Raw genomic sequence first — 21432 nt, forward strand, 5'->3', positions numbered from 1 at the left:
TTCATTCATTTTAAAGCACTTGGTAACAGCCTTTTACGGTCCCTGAGGGATGAATGCCATTATTTATGAAATTCTAAAGCTGTAGTACTCTTGTATAATCTTGTAGTAGCAAAATGGTATATTCTTTAACCTATGCTTTCTAAATTAGTCTTCAAATAAGATTTTGCAGTTCTGCAGATTTATTGACCATGAAATTTCTTTTAAAATCTGGATATTAATGCTCTAGTATTTTTGCTGTTTCACTTGCTGTTTCACCAAGAGAAATAAATTGGAAAATTTTCTCATTTTAGGCATTTAAGCTTGAAAAACCAGCAAGATGAAATAAGGTCATGGCTTTAGAGATGTGTTGTGGTCCTGCTGAATATGTCACAGAATAGAAGATTGATAGACCATATCTCCTGCACAACATTCAGGTTTCATGGCTTTCCTTTATGGGAGGACTTTACAAGTCCAAATAAGCTACTGCTTTTTCAGTGGCAGTAGACAGGCAAGCAACCTTTAAAGGAGAGCCTTCTAAAGCTGAAAGGGGCAAAATCATATGGGAAAATCCTCACACAATTTACCCTTTTGTCAAAAGATTCCCAGAGCATTACTCTAATGATGTATTTTCACATATTTTGTATTTTACACATCTTTAATTTATTTTTTGAAATTAGGTAGAAATGAATTGGTGAGGAGAACTGTAGGAAGAAGACCTGGGACAACTTGACTTTTTTATCTGTTCAGGAAGCTGCTAATTTATTCAGAGGTTATGTTCAGCATCTCTTAATTTTACTCCTGTTACCTGATGATGCCTCTGTCATTGAAGTGAAAGACAAGCTAGGAAATTGTTCTTTTCATCCCTCCACTCTTCCTGGATCTCATTGACTAATAAAACTTTGCTTTGTTTTAGTGGAAGCAACAGAACCTAATAAAATAAAAGTTTTATGACAATATCCATCCTAATCCTGTAATATCAGGGAGTCATAATTTTCTGAAGTTAAGGTTGTGCCTTTAAGGTCCCTCTCTTCTAGATTTGTTTCATATCTGAAGATGAGCTGTTACAGAATAGAGTTCCTTTCTTTTGTTTACTTCTGTCCTTAAAGTTTAGGGAAAACTAATTCAAACAGCACTCAATGAAGTGTTAAATCCCCAGTTAAATATATATCTGTTCATTACTTGCTTTTTGGTTTTTAGCAGTCCTGACTCCAAAATGACTGGGGTAGAAAATTTAGATTTGCTGTGAGAGCAACCTGCACTGAGAAATGCTTTGAAATATTTCTGTGAACATTGTTTTTCATTTACTGAATTAGGACCCATTGAAAATTGACCTGCAGGCATCCAAGATGTATTTGGTAGGGCCTCTAAATAACTTCTGCATGACCTCAAGATCAATGGAAAGTTGTGATTTCCATATAAACTGAATTAGTAAATGTGTAAGAGGAATGCAGGGAGACACACATCCTTCACAGGCCCTACATACACAAGGAAACATCAGAGGAAACAAGTTTTGAGATTCCTCTCATTACACAGCTCCAGGTTTGCTGAGACTGTTGGCCTTTGGCTGGCTGAACAGGGGAATACATAATTAATTTCAAATAGGTGTGGAAGTCCATTTAAATAAATCACATGCAAGTGCTCTTCTAGGTCATAACAGCATAAAGTACTTTTTAAATGCTTTCTGCACCTGGAGGATAGTCAGGTGTTCTGATAGTCTCAGGGCTTTTCTTATCATACAGGTCTTCGTGCATTTCACCCCTAGGAATAAATATTGCTCTAAATAGATACTTTACATAGATATTTTGTCATCAGTGGAATAAAAATCCACATGTCATTACATTCCTTCCTCCGTTATATATCACAAACATATTGAAACCAATGTTCAGTCTCAAAGGAAAGCAAGATGAGCCGCACTGGGGAGGGCTGAAGGTTTGGCTTTTGCAGGCACAGTACAAGGTCCCATGATCTCTGCTGTGGTACAAAGGAAAGGTGATAATTTCTTGCGAAGTACTGCTAAATATTTTGATTTTCTGGGATATGATCACACTCATAAATTTGAATATTCAATCCGTTATTTCTCTGTCCACTTCTACGGGATGTGTGGGTTCCTTGACTATTTTTGTGTACTGGCACTGTGCCTTATTTAACAGATATTTTATCTATTTAAGGGGAGTTTGGAGAAGTATGCAGTGGACGTCTGAAGACACCAGGAAAAAGAGAGATCCCTGTTGCAATTAAAACTCTAAAGGGTGGCTATATGGACAGGCAAAGAAGAGATTTCCTGAGGGAGGCGAGTATCATGGGACAGTTTGATCACCCAAATATCATTCGCCTTGAAGGAGTTGTTACAAAAAGTAAGTCACTAGTACCTTTCCTTAATAGTTTTATGCTGGCTTTCCCATTCTATATCATTTAGTATCAAAACTAAGCATTATTTCCACATTCAGTGTGGCTTACAGTTCTCAGAAATCTCCCAAATCATTGACAGTCGATACTGTCAATGTTTGGGGCCATAACAGGAAATGCATAGCCTGTCTTTTTTCAGTTTGAAATGTTTTTATTTTTTAATAACAATTATCTTCATTCAGGAGAATTCTTTAAAGGTTTTTATTAAATAGAATGAAGAGGTTGTTTATAGGCAACTGGAGAAAATCATAAATGTTACTGAGCTGACAATGAAGTCAAATCGTCTTGTAAACTAGCAGCTACACTCTTCTTTTTGCACAAATCTTGTTATTTATTTGGTTGAGGTTTACTGATTTTGGTACCAGAAGAGATGAATTTCCTATTTTGAAGAAATAAAAAGTAAACTCTTTGTAAGCTGTTGTACACTTGCAAGTGATTGACTAAAATTCCAGAATAGTCTATGAAATGTTTTACTTTATAACTGCTGCAGCTGACAAGAGATATCCCTTGCCTCTGAAATCTGTCAGGTTTAGTGGTGTTATGGACTTTTCTGAAAGGCTGAAATATCTAGTTATCACTTAAATACTAAGAAGTCTAACTAACATGCATGTAATTTCCTCAATGCCAGTTTTTTTCAGTAATGAATTTAAAAACTCATGGTGTATTCTTTTCAAAATTAATCATTGTCTTAACCAAGCTGTGCTGTTCACTAATTTGCAGAATTTATATTGTTCTTTTAAAGGGAAGTGTTGTGTGTATAAAGCAATGTCTTCTTACCATCACAGTAAACACAGTAAATATGTTATGAATATTTCCTGGTTTCACCTCGTTACAACACCAAAAGCTATGTTTGGAAAACACAAAAACTAAGAACGAAGAGGAAAGGTCAGTTCCTGAACTCCTGTTGTTGGAATGGAGTTTTGGTAGATTTATGGAACAACCTGACCATGTTCAAATCTGTCTCTCTGTGGTTCTAAATTATGATGATCTTTTTCTTTCTTCACACAGTGTTGCAAGGATAAATTTATTGTTATTTAGGTATTTTTAGTTACTAGAGTAACAAAACTCTTTGCACTGCAGGAAAGACACAGCTTAGTCTCTCCACTGTTCTCCTGTCAGTAACATCTCTGTGACAACAAACAGGAACACAAGTTAGTACTGGCTGAGCAGCACTGGAGATCTTGTCAGGAGATGTAAATATGTAGGAACTTAAGTGAATTTATCAGCAATTAAATTCCACCATTCCTCACCAGCAGGGGAGTTTATGAATCAGTATCACAGGTCTGATTCGGATCCATGTGGTGCACCTTGCAGGGTGTGTCTCATGTCTGAAAAAGGCAAAGCGCTGTGGTTTACAAGCATTGTTTAAATTCAATTAAATGGTGCATAGGGAGTACAGTATGGTTTCCTTGGCAATGGCAGGATTGTTTAATCTTCACCACGTTTGTAAATTTTCTCTCTGTAACGTCTCATCATCAGTCTAGAGAGAAATCACTGCTGCATTCAAAAAAGAGAAACATACAGATAAATCAATGCTCTAATATTAGAGTATTTGTTCGGGTTCTACAGGAAAGAATAATAGAGAACTGTAAGCCAAAAAGTCATTAGCAGTTCTGCTTTTCACCAAGGAGTCAACAAACTTTAATAATGTTATGTAATGTTTGTTTGAAGGTAATATAAAAATAGTGGGTATTACTGTTATAGTCACGCTATCATATAAAAATAGGCATCTCTCAGATATAAAATAAGTAGTGGAAGTTTGAAAGAAAATATTTTGGTGCCAGGCAAGATTAAAAAAAATAAACAATTATACAGCCATAATTATAGAACGAAAATAGGCTACATGAATTATGAACAAAGTTCACCCCAAGGCATAGAAAGTGCAAGTTATATCAATTGTAAAGGACAGGGTTGTGCAGCACTGCTCTGCTACAGTGAGGGAGCCTGAAGGCAGGCTGAGCCATGGACACATGCACTCTGCTCTTCCCAGTTTATCTTTAGGGTGTTGCCGTGCATTTGTACTGCCCCATCTGTGGTATTTAGAGAATAACATGACTTCAGGTTGGAGGAGAGCAGTTGCCTTGCCTAAGTACTAAGTCTAGATTGCAGAATCCAGATTTCATGTAACTGAAAGGTATGCTGTAAAAGTCAGCCAAAACTTTGTCCTAGCCAAATTATTTGTGTGTTGATAGCACGATTAAAAGGTGTTTTGTGCTAAAACATAGATTAATAACAACAGAAACTATTTATCTGATGTGCATTACAGTCCCACTAACCTATAAAAGCACATCAGATGCAGTAAATTTGATTAATAGATGTGTACTGCTGTTCTTAGCACATGCTTTCCTCTGTGCAACCACTAGTCATTAACTTCTAGCTGTTGCTGATACATATTGCATCAGTTTGTAAGCAGTGCCTTTCATTACAGTGTCATTGACTATTGAACAAAAAAGAAAAAGGATTTGGTTGTAATGAGCAGAAGTGCTGTCCCAGGTCAATAGCTATTGACTGGGGCAATAACAAATTCGCCTGTTCACTACAAATTAGAGCTTTTATCTGGTGCTACCAGCTAAACAAATGTTAACTTTTAAATTATACTGTTTTCAAAATTGCTGTGGAATATGTACTGTACAGGAGGAAAAAAATGCTAAACTAAGCCTGCTCAAAAGCAGGTCTGAAACAGAGTTTTAATTCCCTTTTCTTATTGCTTCATTTCTCATTTGTCCTAGCTGCAATCCCTAATCACAGAGAGCAGTAGGCAGAACAGTTGCTGTAGCAGAAGCTTTCTGTTAGCAGGGAGTTCATTTCAAGGGCAATTTGCTGGGCCAAGGCAAATACACCGTGGCACAGAATCTGGATCCACTGGTATTGCTAATCAGAACTTACAAGGGAAACATTATTCCTGTTTGGTTTTGTTATAACAACATCATTCCTTGCATGGTTTGCCATGAAAGACTGCTTGATTGCCTTGCAAATTTATCATAGATGCTGGGCACTTTATAAAAACATCCATGTTTCCTTTCAAGCCATGTTAGCACAGTGAAAATTTTGGGAGCTCTTTTGGGTGTGTCAGGGCATGCTCAGGTGAGTTTTATGTCTGTGGCCAAGCTGCTGCTATTTCATAAGCCGGTGTAAGAACAATGACTTCTTTCTCCAGTGCAAACATATGTGAGCAGCACTGAAAGCTGGACTCTAGAAAAGAACAATGTGTCTTCATTTCTATATCATGTTGAAGACTTTCCATGAAAAGTCTATAAATTAAATTAAAGCTATGCCTACAGCAAACATCAGACAGCATAACTGTATCTACAAAAGGCATGAAAAATGGTCCCTGACTATTGTAACTGTGCTTGAACAAATCCAGATTGGAATCTTTAGTTAGTTTAGCTTGATGGTGTCTTACACAATAGTTTACAGCACAATCTCATCAGTCCTATGTAATACTGTGTCAATACAAAATACCAATGCATGCAAGGGCTTTATTACATTCATAATCTGTTTGTTCCCCTGCCCCACAAGCTTTACCATAAATAACTTTCAATTGTTAGAAATTCTAACAATTCTAAGGAATTGGTTTCATTTTCAGATTTTGACTGCTGAAGGATTCGTACCTGTCACATGAGCAAGAGGAATCTTTTTAAGGCATTCATTTTCTTTGACAGCATTATGTACATTTGTATTCTGCAGAAGGATTATTTTCAAAATAGTCCCTTCACAGAAGGAGGATAAATGAAGACAGTGCTTAGACCTCTGGCTCTATGTAAACTCACATCCTCAGACGTTGAGCCTGGGTTTGGAATGACACTTTCAACTCCCTTATTGTCTCCTCACTGTTCTGATTTAGTGGCTTTCAAATTGTGAAGACTATTTCAGTTCTGAAATCTTCAGGCACTCATCTTGCAAATGAAATTTAAAGCTTTAATCATTGAATTTCTTTTCAAATTACTACATATAACCCATTCAGTGCAACAAAAGCCCTAAAATCAGTGCACCTTACCTTGTCCATGAGGAAGGCATAGCAGCAGCATGATCCTCTTTCACTGTAATTTATAGTATGAAGCTCTTAATATCTGACCCATTTTTTATTTTTCAAAAATTCAGGACATAATGTATTTTTCTTTTTTCAGCCAAGACATTGTGCTCTAGGCCTTTGAGCCTTTATCGTAATGATCTAATGTTGCCTTTTTCTCCCACTTGTTAATTGAAGTTCAGAATCCATTTCAGAAGATGACATATTTTGTAGTAGATATGTTTATTGTACACATAATGTTGTATATTTGGTTGCTACGGAAAAGGATTGAGGAAATTCTGTGGCAATATTGGCAATATTCTTTCCTTGTTTTGAAATTTTACTCCCAGGAAATGTGATTCTGCAAAGTTTAAATGTTGCTTATGGACAGTCCACTGTGGTGGTGAGACCGTATGTGTGTCATATTAGCCAGTGGACTTTACACAGCATTGAGCATAAAGCTGAATTTTTCTGATAAAAGATTATTGTAGTTCTGCACATAATGACAGACAAAACAGCAGGATCTCAGCTGTGTTATAAATTGTTCAGTAAGTGGAGCTGTAAATTGAAATTTGGCTCACTCCCCTTATTTTGCTTTGTACCCTAATTCATAGATAAATATTGCAACACATTACTGAATCCAGGGTTGGTGTGGCCATCAAATTAACACAAAACCCGCAGCCACCACCTGCATTGTTAGCCAAATTTATGAGCTCAATTTATTCAAGTATCATCCAAAGTACAGAGCTGAAATTTAGAGCTGTGCACATAACACAGACAACACTAAGTATCTGTAGCCTTCTTGCAAAATAGATTGCCCTTCCTGACTGGTACTGGAAGAAGTGTAATTAATATCAGTGGTCCTGAGCTGTGTTTACACATGCATGAATCCATGTGGACATTTCAGATTACACATGCAAACCACCATGCATCCATGTGTTGAAGGTTGCTGGCAAAAGTTAAGAATCCACAATACTCAGTTCTCCTGAATGACATATACTTAGAAGAAATTAGCTTTTAAACCTCTGGAAAAATTTACATTTGTCTTTCATGCATTACATTCTGAGAATTTTGTTCTAAAAATCAAGGGACCATTTTGGTTTCCTGCAGTTCAAATCAGGCACATTTCTGTGTCCTGCTTCTCACTTTTTGCAGTTAGCAAGCCATGCATTATGACTGTCAATTCTGCTGCTACATCTTTCATAGGGCGATAAGCAGTGAAGAAAAAGCACATTGTCAAACAGTCAGCAGTAACACCCCGTTAACAGCAGCTTAATCTGACCAGGGTACACTATCTAACATAACTAAATTCCATAATTCTGCTTTTGTAGGTTACACCAGAGAAGCAGGATTTCACTTTCCTCTGGATCCTTTGCCTTCAGATGTCTGTATTCAGACATGTAGGACCTGACTTTCAAAGATATTTAGATGCTTTGACATGAGATGACGTGAGAAAAAGAGGTGGCAAAAATCATTCCTACTAACAGCCACAAAAAGATAACGTCCTGTTGATAAGATATGGCCAGACTATTTGTTTTTCCTTTTCTTTTGAAGGGAATGCATGGTCATCATGTTTCATAATTAGCATCATTATTAACCACAGATGATTGCATTTCCATCTGAAATACCCGAATACAATATGCAATTTTTTCCTCTGCCATGAAACTGGAGAAGAATATGGTACACTAAGTTAAAGGGACAGATATTTAGAGTGTGTAGGAGATATATGAAGGGTTGGAGGTCTTTTTAACAACTGCAACCAGAAGATCAATGAATATCAGGGGGAGACATGATTGCACTGTGCTGGCAGATTTGCTGCACAACATGGCTGATCTGTGGCCTGTCCAGGAAAACCATAAAAGCAATGATGAGAGCAATTATAAATGACAATGGCAATTGGAGCTGACAGCCGAAGGAGTGAGTGGGTTAAAGAGCGTATTGAAAGCAGTCAATAATCCCAATTCACAAGTTGTATTTGGTTGATTTATTTTGATAAGTGTACATTCATTTGTTCTTCTGTATGGAGGCAAAAACACACTCATAGATATATGTGTGGTTGGGCATTGGAAAAGACATGGGATAATTCTGCATATACAGGGCATTGTTCAGGTTGTTTTACCCCATCCCAGCAGAGCATCCTGCTACACCTTCCTCTGGCAAGCAGGAAATAACTGTTTCAAATGTAAACTGCCTTACTCATCTTTAAATACGTGGGGTTTTTCAATAGCAACCATTACTGAGTTTTGGTATTAAATATTAATATTTTTATTTATTATTACCCATAGACCTTCCAGCTGGCTGCCTAGTCTCTCCATACAAACCTCTGCCACGAAAGTTTGCATTGTGATATTTCCTACAGCTTAAAGGCTCACACCCAAATTTCTAATGCAAGGTAACAAGCTTAAGATATCTTTAATAGCAGATTAAGATCAAGAAGAAGGATTGAAATATGGATTGGTAATTTTCTCATATAAATATCTGATACTGTATTTTATGGAAACATGAGACTTAGATGTGAGGAAAAGAAACCATTTCGCTGACTATAATTACCTTTCTGATTCTTAATACATACATAGTTCAGGTTCAAGAAGAATAAATCACTTAGATGCAAACTGTTTGGGATCCTTTCCAAACTCCTGGTTGGAAAATCAGTTTGCAAAAAATAGTGCTTCTTAAATGTTACATTTCTTCACAGATAAAGAGTGCTTATAAATCAGGAGTGGATGATAAAGTTGTTAAGGGAGACACAGAGAGAAGCAATACAGGAAAGAAAAGAATATGATTTTCAAACATCGTAATAGATGGTGTGAAGTTACAGAGTATTCAGTTTAAGTATGTTCTAAATATAAGCACAAAACGTTAATGACAATCCTGTAAACACATTTTAAGAAGCAAATGTATTCAGTCAGACATTCCCAAATAGATTCATGACAACATCCATCTATAAATATTGTCATTTTTCAACTAAACTTTAACAAGGTAATTTCTGCTGAATAAAATTTGAAAGCAAATAAGTAATGACTTAATTTCAATATTTTATCCAGAGAAGCATAGTACAGAATTTTTATAGTAGTAAAAATCTGAAACAAATCACTGTACTGTTGCTAGAATTCACATAATTGATTTCCTTTCTTCCTGAAACAACAGAAACTTGTTAATATCTCTCTAGACTGACAATAATTAATTTACCTGCTTTGGAAATGAGTTTCCCCTCTTTCCTTTCTCTGCTTTTTTCCTCTCAGCTGTAATAGAGCACATTCTTCAGCATACAAGTGTTTTAGGTAAGACTGGCAATTTACTTCCAGTTTTCAGTGAATGCCTTTATAAGCATTGAAAAATGTGACTTTGTGGCCTAAGTAAACAATGACTGCCCAACATCCATCCTGCCAGAGTCACTGTTGCCAAAACCAGCACAAGGAGGATGAGATGAGAGATATTTTACCACATGGCATTTACTGAACACCAAGTGGTCTTTGAGCTGGAGAGAAAATCCTCTGAATACACCGGTATCACCAAGGAGATAATTAACAAGCACAGATAATTCTCTTTGGTCAGCAGCATTTTTCAAAAAAGAAAACAGAATTCCTGTCCATGTGCCTTGGCCCATCAGCGAGATACAGGAGCTGCCCACAACCTGTCTTGGTTTATCAGATGTGGGCTGGGGCACCTTCACTGAGCAGAGGCAAAGAGGATTTTCTCTCACATGTGGATTGGTAAATCTAAACCAGCACTTAATGCACTTCTAATCAAAAAGTTCATTCCAAGTCACAGTTATGGTAATGATAGCAATCTTTCAACTTCTGATCCTGGCATCTTTTATTTGAGGAAGTCATTTGGTGTTTGTAACAAGGAAGGAAATCAAACCTGTGGACTTAATTTTATTGATATTACTGAAGTGTGAATTGTGAATGGTGTGAATGGGAATAGTGACAGGAATCCTCAATTTATACCCTACATTTTTTTAACAGCAAATCACTCAGCCCCAAATGTTTTTGGTTTTTTTTAACTGAACACAGTGAGGCTTTTTCAGTGGTACTGATTATTGTCTAAAAGTGGGGTTTGTCTCCTACCCCTGGTTCACACCGTAACAGCGTAGCAACGCTAAAAGAGGAGAAAATCAGAGCTTTAGCTGCAGAACTGCAGAATGTACAGCAGGCTCCATGAACACATTTATCTTCAGATGTCACCCATGAAAAGCTCTTCCACTCATTCAATTAAAACTGACTATAATGTCTAAACATGAAGTACAGAATAAAATCCTAATCTTTCTCTTTTTATGGAAATACCATGAAAATGGGCAGCTGAAAATTTAAAAGCCCCTGGAACTTCTTAACCATCCCATTTATCCCATCAACATTTCACATGGGAGTTTCCTACCTTAAAGGATGAAGAATTTCATGGATAGGAATGCTTAGATTTTACCCAGGATTTTTTCTTCCAAAATAACAAAAAATGGGTGATGAAAAGATGACTGAAAAGGAATTTGTGTAGCTAATTATTAATGGCTTCATAATTCCCTGAAATAATGATGTATACAAAATTAATCGCAAAGGTTTTGGCTGATATTGCAGGCTTTGGTTTTTTCTGTCATAAAAACTGTAATTTTAAAGTATTTTTTTTTCCATCCGGTAATGAATGCACGATAATGAAATCCAAATGTACAGCATACAGTGCTTGTAGCAGTGTTCTGGATATTGTACATCCCTACAAATACATAAAGATTTCAGGTTCTTATTTAGCATTGTGCTAAAGCTATTTTCAGTTTAGCAGGACTGAAAAATATTTAATAGACAGCTTAAGCATACATTGTTTTATCCCATAGAAGCTCAGTATTTCCAATTACTATTCTATTAAGACTACAAAGATGATTCAACACAGAAGTTGTTATTGCTGTTAAAAGCCTTAATCATATTAATGTTGTCACACCAATCTTCCCAGCAACCAGAATTTCAGTGTGCGCTGACATTTAACACATCACAAAATAAATGCCTGTAGTGTTTGTAGAACTCTTTTCAAGCAATTCCCTCATTTTTCCCCCCCAAATCACCTGTTTGTCTAGAAGCAGCAAGGGAAATTAAATTAGATGTTGATATTCTCCCCAAATATTCTGTAACTTACATCAGTTCCTCCTTAGGAACTGTAAGCTTCTTTCAGCATTTGCTTTTTGTCCCAGAGAAGTCATAAGTAAAGCCAAAAGTTGTTATAATTGAGGTTTTCTAAAATTGTCTTGTTCTGTGTAAATATTCCTACCTCTGGATTTATTCCCATCTGCCAGTAAAGAAATGAGAGTTCAGGTTTGTAGGGAAGCATTGTCTTTCACAAGGATCTCAAGGTTAAACTCAGCTGGGTTGGAGACCTGAACAGCAGCTTTGCCCTGCCCAGTGTTTGTCTTCTCCATGTTTCCAGGCAGACCCTATAAATTTACATCTGGAGCAGAAATTGGGCATTGATACAGAAAAGCAGGACTTTGGAAAATATATTCCCCAAGAGCTGGGCTAGGATGGTCTATTCCTCAGAAATGAGGCCAAATCACAGGAATGCTTTATTATTTCCAAACCAGTAGACTGAAGGAAATTCAGAGTTAAAATCAAACTGAAGAGTAAACCCAAAAAGCATGGAAAGACATAATCCAGACACCAGGAAAAGGCAGGCAAAGGACTCTGTGAGTTCTTGAACGTTCATGGAGGAGTGACACAGTTATTTATGTGTATGATGTCAACTACTCTGGTGGAATCTGGGGAAACAAAATGGGACCATCCCTTTGAAAATCTGCAACTGAACATGAGAGTATAAATTTTCCTCTTCACAGTATAATGCAGGTTTGATTTTACTGGTTTAGGTACCCTAGAGCAGAATTCAGCCTTCAGGAGTTTCACTGTGTTATTTGCAATGTAATGGAAATCTTCACGTGGTTCACTTGGACTTGGTGTCCTCCAGAGGTCCTTTCCAACCTCAACCATTCAGTGTTCTCTGATTTCAGTAGGGGTTAAGCACAGTAATTTCAGTCAATTCTTTTTATGCTCTAATATTTATGATGTCTGTTGCAAAATATTATTTAGTGATCTTGAAAATTAGATTTTTCCAAGACATATGAATTATTAGGGTAAAAATTTAGGCATATCTCTCTATCACCCTTTGCTTTGCTTTCATGTGTCAAAAAGCTCTAAAATAAATTAAGAACATATTCTAAATCTCCAGATTATAGCATTGAAAAAAGTTTATGTTTCCTCAATGTACTGAAAACATGATCAAACAAATTCATCAGGGATAAAATTCTTCCCTGCTTCTGATTTTTTTTCTTTCCATTGCAAGTCAAACCTTTTGAGTGCTCTAAAAATTGTAATCTGACATCATAATTTCAAAGTTTTATAAAGCCATTCCTTATAAAAACCTTCCATATGTTCCCTCATAAAAGATTATGAAGCAATGTGCCGTTCCTGATGGTCTAGGAAGGATAAATCAGTAAAATCATGTGAGAGAAAAGTTGACTGGTTTTCAGTAATTTCCATAATGGATATATTTCAAAAAATTTTGGAAGAAATGTTCTAACCCTTCTTCTAACTTCCCCAAGGAAACACGAGTAACAATAAAAACCAGGTTTTATTTTAGAATGGAAAGTGCTCATAACAGAAGTCAGTCTTCTCTCAGACATTAAGTGATAAAATTGGATAATTCCCCTATGCAGAAGCAAGAAAACTCTTTCTGCATTCTGTCCTCCATTATTTTGTTACTAAATGTTCACCCCAACCTGCATGAAAATGCAGTTTGGAGTGAAAGCAGCCAGTTGCTTCCTGCCAATCTGAATGCAAAAGCTCTTTATAGCCCTCACTTTCCCAAAGCCTTCATCTGCAGAGTGTCTGAGAACTTTCTCTTTGCTGGGTTTTACAATCCCTGCATGGAAAGCATAAACAGAACTGACTATATAGAAACCAATATCAGTGGGGCTTTTACATTAAATACACCAACTGTGCATTTTTCCTTTTTTTTCCAAACAAAAGCCATGGGAAAAGAACAATAGACTAAAGTCTTCTTTGGATGTTACCAATAAAGAGATGGTACTTGTAAAAACAAATAGCAGAAGTTAATTGTGACCTCTCTAGAACTTCTCATCCCAATTTATTAAATTAAGCAGCCAAAGAGCTGCTTTGGAATTTGTAGCTGTTAGATGGTCAGAAGTACACAAATGAAGTGGTCAATTCCACCTGCAGAAAGTTTTGAAGTGCAATAAAAAAGGAAAACCAGCAATGACAAAGAACAGGGCACAGTTCTGTCCCTGGTGCAAGGCCATGAGATGTGGTCTGGGAGAAGTGGCTGTTCCTCCTGGCTGGCCGGGCTGTGACCATGCAGTGCCAATAAATGGGTGTTAATTAATGTCTGTGCTCTGGAGCTGAACTAAGCATATGGATTTCCCTTGCCCAGCCACCTACTCCTGCCCTTCTGCTCAGTGGGATAATATCCTGCTAAACCCATGCCAATTTAGGATGCTATACCAGTGATTTCCCTATCAAATTCTACAGTTTGTGGGATGATAGTCCCCCTGGAACAACAGCTAAAGGTGGAAGGCAGGCTAATTGATTCAGCACTCCCCCACTGCCTCTGAGCTCAGGCACTTAGCTGTAATTATTGTGAAACAGAAGAATTTACACTGAGTTACAAACTGGTATCACAGGACTCAGAAAGTGGTGGATACTTCATGAACTGTCAGCTATTCTGAGTATTGCCATATATTTCTACAGTTCCAATGCATTTTTCCAACTAATATTGTAACTAATGTGTTTTCCATGTAAAGCTGACACGATGTTCATCGTGTATATGGAGTGGGGAGAGGTTGGGGTATTCTCCTCAATAAATCCATGACTGTAAACTGCTAAATAACAACTGTATTTGAGGGCACTGAAGAATCGTGGCTAAATATTCTTGTCTCCTTTTGCCAGTTTAGAATCTTGTACTAAAGGATCTCCCCAGTAGTGTGAGGGCACCCACTGCAAAAATGAGTGTTAATTTTTGCAGAAAACAGAGCTGGTGGGAAGCACGAGTCTCTGTATGATGTGCACTGACAGAATGGTATTTCTCAAGAAATCTGGTTAACTAGATGACCTCCAGGGGTCCCTTCCAACCTAAGACATTCTGTGATTCTGTGTGATTCATTCAAGTATTTCATGAATGTTTATGCAAACAAGTGAATATTTGACTAAATTTCTAAACTACTGTAAATGCCCAAAGCTCTTATCAAAGTTCTGTCCATCTGGTGGTGATTGATGTGGCTTAACAAGAATTAATTTGCTTTACCTGCAGTAATGATCACCTCCCCAGTATAAAGTCATGTAATCGAGTCTCAAGCCCTGTTCACATTGTGCAGATGATAAAAAAAGCACCTGTCCATTCATTCTGGGGCTGTATTTTAATTTAAGACCATGCATGCTTTAAGATGAACGAACTTTTCACCTCTCACTTGTGTGCATTTTTTTGTTGATGGATATTGGTCAGGGCTGAATGCTACTAATTTTGTCCTTTTCAGAAGCTGTTTGTGGATTTCTAGAAGAGATTAAATGAGGTCTTGTTCTTGTAACTCTGTGTTTTGCTTAGTCAGAGACACTTCTGAGGTGACAGGAGACTGTTTGGATGGGATTGAGTTGCCTAAAATGACACTCAATGCCTGTTCTTAAATATCCAACTGCTGCTTTGCTTCTTACTGCCGCGTTCAGAGTGGAAATCTCCTGCAGATCATGTCCTGTCTGCCACTCAGTTGGGAATGTCTCCGATTTTTTAGAGCATCTCAAATGACACAAAGCATTTACACTTAAGCAACTGAATCCTAACTTCTGAGTGTGAGAGAAAAGTGTTATTTATACATATTCTTTTAGTTACTTGCGGCTTATAAAACCTCAATAATTTTAGCCCTCTAGCTCTCTTCTTAGTATTCACAGATTTACTTGCTCTAAAATTCGCTGCTCCTTGTTTCTTATTTCTGAATATGTACGATGAGTGAAATAAATTTGGGTTGTCTTCATTACTTAGCATAACAAAACAACTTATTGTAAGACTGCTAGGAAACTAGAGCTATTTGCCATTTAACAGCATTTAAATAGAGGAGAATGTCAGTGGTGAAGCTCAAGCTGTTTGGCTTTTCTGAAGGTCTGTACATATGGTGTGTGACTCAGTGGCTGGACTTTATGGTTGGTATAATTCATCTTTTGAAACAGAGAAGCAATGTTCTATTTGGGAAGTCTTCATATGTTCATTATTTAGCCTTTATGTTTTAAGATGCTGTTTAGTACCAAACATCTTGGAGTTAATGGAAAAATTTCCATTTTAAAATTGAATTTCTGTGTATTGCATTCTGTACTGTCTGTCCATGATCACTTCTGCAAATATTTTAAAGTGAAAGCCATGGAATTTGGAAACACTTTTACAGGAATGCCAAAGACTTCTCTGGAGTGTCCAGAGGGAAAACTTATCTTTAGCCATCAAATATAAAAGCACTGCATCTAGATCGCCAATTAAATTAATTCTTTTTCCACAGACTGCACCATGTCTAATTAATAAATTTAAAGGACAGATGGATTGAGGAGAAACAATAGAACTCTTGCTTGAAAATAAAAGTAAAAAACTCAAAGCTCTCTTAGGCTGCTTTAAATTCAGTAAGTGCATGTGTTTTGAGGGTAAATTTTCCCCTCTGTATTTTTATTAGTGAGAAAAAAAATCCCAACTGTTGAGGGCCATTTATTTTTCTCATTGTGTATAAAGATCAAGATGATTTTGTCTCTTCAAAGAACAAATATGAAATACCTGCAAGATGAGGAAAACAAACTTGCCATTGCCTACATTTTTGGATGGATGCTTACTTGATGCACTTGCAAAAATACACAGATTATTCTGATTGTCAGTTTAGATTTATTGCCAGGTGGGAGAATCTTGACTCTGTGTTTTTAAGTGAGATGTGCAGAGCTGTCATTTCAGATCCATCTTTGATGCTGGCACTCACTGAGCACTAACATGAGGAAGTTGAAATGATGTCTGCAGATCTCTGTACAAAGGCTGAAAGCTGAAACAGTGGATCAAATGCTAAAGCATCTTCATTTCTCACCACTACAGTAGATATGTCACAAGTATTTGTTTTAAAAGAGGTGGATGAGCTAATCGTTGTTTCCAGGAATAAAACTGTACATCTAGGCGATGAGAAGAATATACCATTTATTAGGTTGAAAGCATAAAATGCATTGAGCTTCTGGTGAGAGCAAAGCAGAAAGGGGCCATGTCCATGTTGCCTAAAATCAAAAAGTTACAAATATATGAAAAATATATAAAAATCTTTAGGCATTATCCATACTCCTGGTTTTTGCCTGTATCAATATATTGAAAGGGGTTGGGAGATGTAGCAGAAGCTCTGACTGACATGGCTGCCTTGACGCAGAATTCAGTATTTTAGCTGCAAATTCTGGTTCCCCTTTGCCCCCTGCTTGACATGAGTTTTGTCAGGTGGCTTTAAAACACTGGTGTTAAACAGCTTTGCTGGTATAGCTTCACCTCTCCTGGTCTGTCTTTGATTTGAACACAAAATTGTAACGTGCCTTTATGGTGGAGTCATTTGGAATGCATTATGAGTATCCCACGGGTGCAATTTGCTGTTGAAACACCAAATTTTTCTATTCCTTCTAGAAGTGCTGGAATTCTCCATTTGCAAACTATACAGAAAATCTTTTTCTGGTTAAAGCTGTGTATTGTATGACTTGGTTAAAAAGCAAACAAAGGCTTTTAACTGCTTTTTATGAAATCTGTTCCCATGAAACCACCGTTAACTCTGCAGAGATTTGGTTGTTCTTTCTTTAAACAGTCAACTTCTTTTGTTAGCCAGAGAACAAGCCATTTGATTAATGATCATTTTTATTTCTTTGCAAGGATCCTTTCCGACCATTGGGGTGAAGTCTCTTTCGAGATTCCTGAGGGCGGGATTTTTAAATAGCATCCTGGCCCCACATCCAGTGGCAGGGGGTGGATCTTTACCCCCCAGCATTTCCTCTGGTAGGTATTCCAGCCTATTCCCACACATCAGTTTTTTTCCTTCATTCTCTGCCCCATCTCTCCACACATCTCAGGGAAACAAAATTTGGTGTTGATCAGACAGGGAGATCAGATGTCCCTTCTATTAGAAAGCCAACCCGAAAGGAAAAGACAGTAACTTTGGGAATGAGCCATTTTCCTGGATCAATGTATAGGAGAGATTGTGAGGTAGACTGGTCTGTAATTAAGTGGCCAACCTAAATACTGGAAGAGAAGGCCTGGTATCCTGTAATCATCCATTTCATGAAGCATGTCCATGTGCACCAAAGAAAGAAAACTTTAAATATGCCACTGTAAATCTCGGAATTTGTGTGACTCTGTGACTCTCCTCTAAAAATCTATGCTTCCTTGCTAAAACATGGAAGCAAAACGAATTTGGAAAGGGAAAACTTAATTATCTATTAAATTGGTGTTTGAATCTTCTGTATGCTTTGGTAGTTGCAACTTGTATCTCATGAAAACCGCCTTTTTTTTAAAATAACTTTTATCGTGATTTGAACTCCTATAATTCTCTGAATGAGTGAGGACAGGTTAGAGGCATCCTTTCCAAGACAGGCTTATGTGTGTTATCTATTCTCTTCTGGAGCCATTAAACACCATCTTCTATCCAAAGTAATAAATGAAGAATAAATACATATAACTACAGTTAAAACTGAATCAAAGTTTCTTTCCAAACTACATATTTCTGTGCAGAACTGGATCTGTGCATGGGCTGATGTCAGGCTGGTATCTTTTCTGAACAGCCTGCATTATCTGTAGTGTTACTTAAAAGTTTTGCTTGAAATAAAAACAAAAATCTCTTTTGGTAAAAAGAGGGAGAAAATTGGAAAATTACGTAATGTTATTGACTTGTTATACAAAAGAAGCTATTGTACTTCTCTGTGCCCCATTTTATCTACTGCAATAATTCTAATTACAAGATGATTCTTACTTTCTTTTTATTTCAAGTGCTATTATTTCATTGTTTGCTTTCTTTGAACAGAAGCTTCTCAGCAGCTTTCATGTCTTTTCTTATGACTGTTTGGGTTTCTTTTGTCAACAGTTTGTGAAATACTTTCCGTATTTTTTTCTCCATGGGATATCTCAGAGTATTTAATAGCCCTTAGGTATCTGCAACCAAATAACTCTGTCAAAGAGAAAATACTCCCGGCCCCATAAAATTCTCTGTTTTGAACACAGTGTTATGTAGAGCATCCCACTGATTCTATTAAATTACAAATGACCTCAAACTCGTGAACTGGCTTCTCAACTACCTTCCTACCTACAAGTTAATTTTGTAAGATCCTCAGGACTATTGTTTTCTGAGTGCTTGTAAAGATTTTGATCTTATGGACTTAAAACTCTTAAAAGTAGTTTGTTTAATGAAACTCATTCATAATGCCTTGCTATTAAATGTCTTTTACTAATAATTCTGATTCAATCTGATGAAACACTAAAAAAATGGAAATGCAACTACATGATGTATAGCATATATCCTAGCAAGTTAATGGAGATAAACGTTATTGTTTGATTATGTCAAAAGCAACTGAAAAAAAAATTAGCCAAGCAGTAACCCTACAGAAGAGGAAGATTGTCAGGTAGTTGAAAGCCAGTGAAGAACTGTGATAAATCCAATAGCTGAGATGTGTTCCTTTGAGAAAGAATGCATGTGGGGGGTCATGTGGTATGAAACTGCAGTGCAGGTCAGAAATTGCTGTTAACAGATGCATCCCAGTGATTTTACCCATAGTGCTGCTATTTAACTCTTCCTTTTTTAATTTATCGTATTTGCATTTATATTAAGCACGGTCTTAATTCTGAATTGCCTCTTTTTGTATCTGAGATGACCATGGGATGCCATTTCCATTTCTAAATTGCTAAAAGCAGCTTTGCTTTACATGTGAGCAAAAAAAAACAATCCCACACATTTTTGAAAGAGAAAAAAAAAGAAGACATGAAAACAAATCTTAACAAGGTAGCGCTGATCTGGGATGTAAGAGACTCAGAACTGACTCTCTTGCTGTGCATGATTCAGTGGAGGTGTTTGGGCTTATGTTGGACAGTAGCTCTCATAAGCCTAACAGAGGTACTTAGCATTTAATAACTGCAGAATTATACCCTAATCGTTTCACATATTGCTTATGTGTAAGATTTCAGTTAATTTAACTACGTGGGAGACTTAAAATGCCAGCATTATTCTGCTGTTAGGGTCATTGGGAACAAAGATAATGAGATACTTTTTATTTACCAAAACCTTTAATTCAAGCTAAGTGGCAGATTCCCTTCCAAATACTCAGAAAATTTATTCCTTACTAAAGACAAAACACTTTCTATATCTTTATATCTTTTTTTCCTACAAAATTCACCACAGATGTTTTAATGAAACACAGAACTAAACTAGAAAGCCTGCTATAAATAAGTATCTGGAAAACAGCTTGGCAGGGCAATGCAGCTGTTGGTCTCCTTTTTTCCCTTTCTACTTTAATCTCAGTAGTTGAGAGGAGTATATTTCTTTTACCATTGCACTGACAGCTGATGTTCAGTTTTGTGTAAATTGGTGTCTGCTTTTACACTGTGCAGAGATTCTCTTGTGTGAAAGATATCCTCATTTAGCCAACTTAAAGATTAATTTATGCTGTTGGGATGAGGCATTATATCTTTTTGCATAGATTGTCTTGAATGTAGGTATTTTTAAAGCCTAGACATAACTTCTAATGCAGTAGTGCTTATATTTGATAGTTACATCAGAAGTCTCTTACTGCTGTACAGCAGTTTCACCAGAAGCAAAGCTTTAAGCAGGCCTCCAGATTCTAGCCTAGATTCTTGCAAAAACAAGCCCATTTGCAGACAATAGCTTCCTTTTGATTTAGCTATCATATATGTCACCAATTACTTCATTTCTTGTTATTCCACCTGTTAGCAGTGCAAATTGACATGACTTAGCTGATATAGGTCTGCACTGACAGATGGATTCACATGAGCTATAAGTACTTTTTCTCAAACGATAGCCTTGCATATATTAAATAGAATTCTTAAACCACTCCCTCATCACACTGACACTGGCACAAGCTGTGGAAGCTTCCTTCATGACACACTCACACAAACACACACATGTTGTGAAAACCCAAATTATAAATTGCCAGAGCTGCATCTCTCCCTTCATATTCCAGCTCTTCCAAACTAAACACCCTGTTCTTTGCTCCACTTTGGGGAAACTCTTAGCTCACAGCCCCTGATTGAAGTGACGTGTGAAGGGTTTGTTGTGTAAATGCCCACCCGTGTTGCCTGGCAGAAGTTACAGGCAGGAAGCTTCACAGTGCGCTGCTGTCTTTGAAGAACCAGACAGATTGCTCAGCTTGCTGAGCTGCAGAGGAAAGGAGGGAAAGCAAATACCTCTCCTACTGTTCCTTTCAAGCTAAACTCCTAAGTTTTTCTCTCAACAAGAACTAGAGATGGGTGTTGGGCTCTGAGAAACTATGGAAAAGTTCCTGTTAGCCAAACCTCTCCTTCAGACTGTTCAGCATTCCAACTGCATTAGCAGGAGAGGTGGGAGAACCATCAACATTATTCTTGCCATAAACACCTCTCTGTGAACATCATCTCCCCACGAGGTCAGCAGCTGGGCCATTGCCCCCAGTTCCACTCACAGAGCCCCTCTCTGAAGCTTCTGTGAAAGTATCCTGATGGGACTTTTGTAATGAAGTGTGAGCATCAGTTATTTCCTACAACTTAATTTGCAGTGGTTAACTATCCACTCCTTGACACTGTAGGAAAAATAGAAGCAAAGAAATCTGGCTTGATGAAACAACCCACCTTTGTGAACCTCAAAAAATTTATTACATGCCAGAAATTGAGGGTGCACTTACTTTCCAGAAACTTGGAAGTGATGTAGGGTGGTTTGCTCACTGCTGTCTTCAACAAAAAGTACATTCTACATAGGATGTTCCCTCTTCAGTATTTTACTGCCTGGTTATTTACGGCTCTTTGTCTAACACGCA

At 37.1% G+C, this 21432-nt stretch overlaps 1 protein-coding gene across 1 annotated transcript in view; it reads left to right on the plus strand.

The window, feature by feature from the left end:
• The window catches only part of LOC121673380 (ephrin type-A receptor 6), a gene marked incomplete at its 5' end in the record, with an annotated part of 112048 nt that overhangs the window by 18355 nt on the left and 72261 nt on the right, over positions 1 to 21432 (plus strand). The window contains 2 exons of the mRNA XM_042046647.1: positions 2148 to 2333; positions 17294 to 17416. Coding sequence (XP_041902581.1) covers positions 2148 to 2333; positions 17294 to 17416 — 309 coding nt within the window. The remainder of the gene's footprint in view (positions 1 to 2147; positions 2334 to 17293; positions 17417 to 21432) is intronic.

Source organism: Corvus kubaryi, unplaced genomic scaffold (genome assembly GCF_017639235.1).
Source record: "Corvus kubaryi isolate FWS band 111438036 unplaced genomic scaffold, C.kubaryi_AGA036_p1.0 65374, whole genome shotgun sequence".
NCBI classification, from domain to species: domain Eukaryota; kingdom Metazoa; phylum Chordata; class Aves; order Passeriformes; family Corvidae; genus Corvus; species Corvus kubaryi.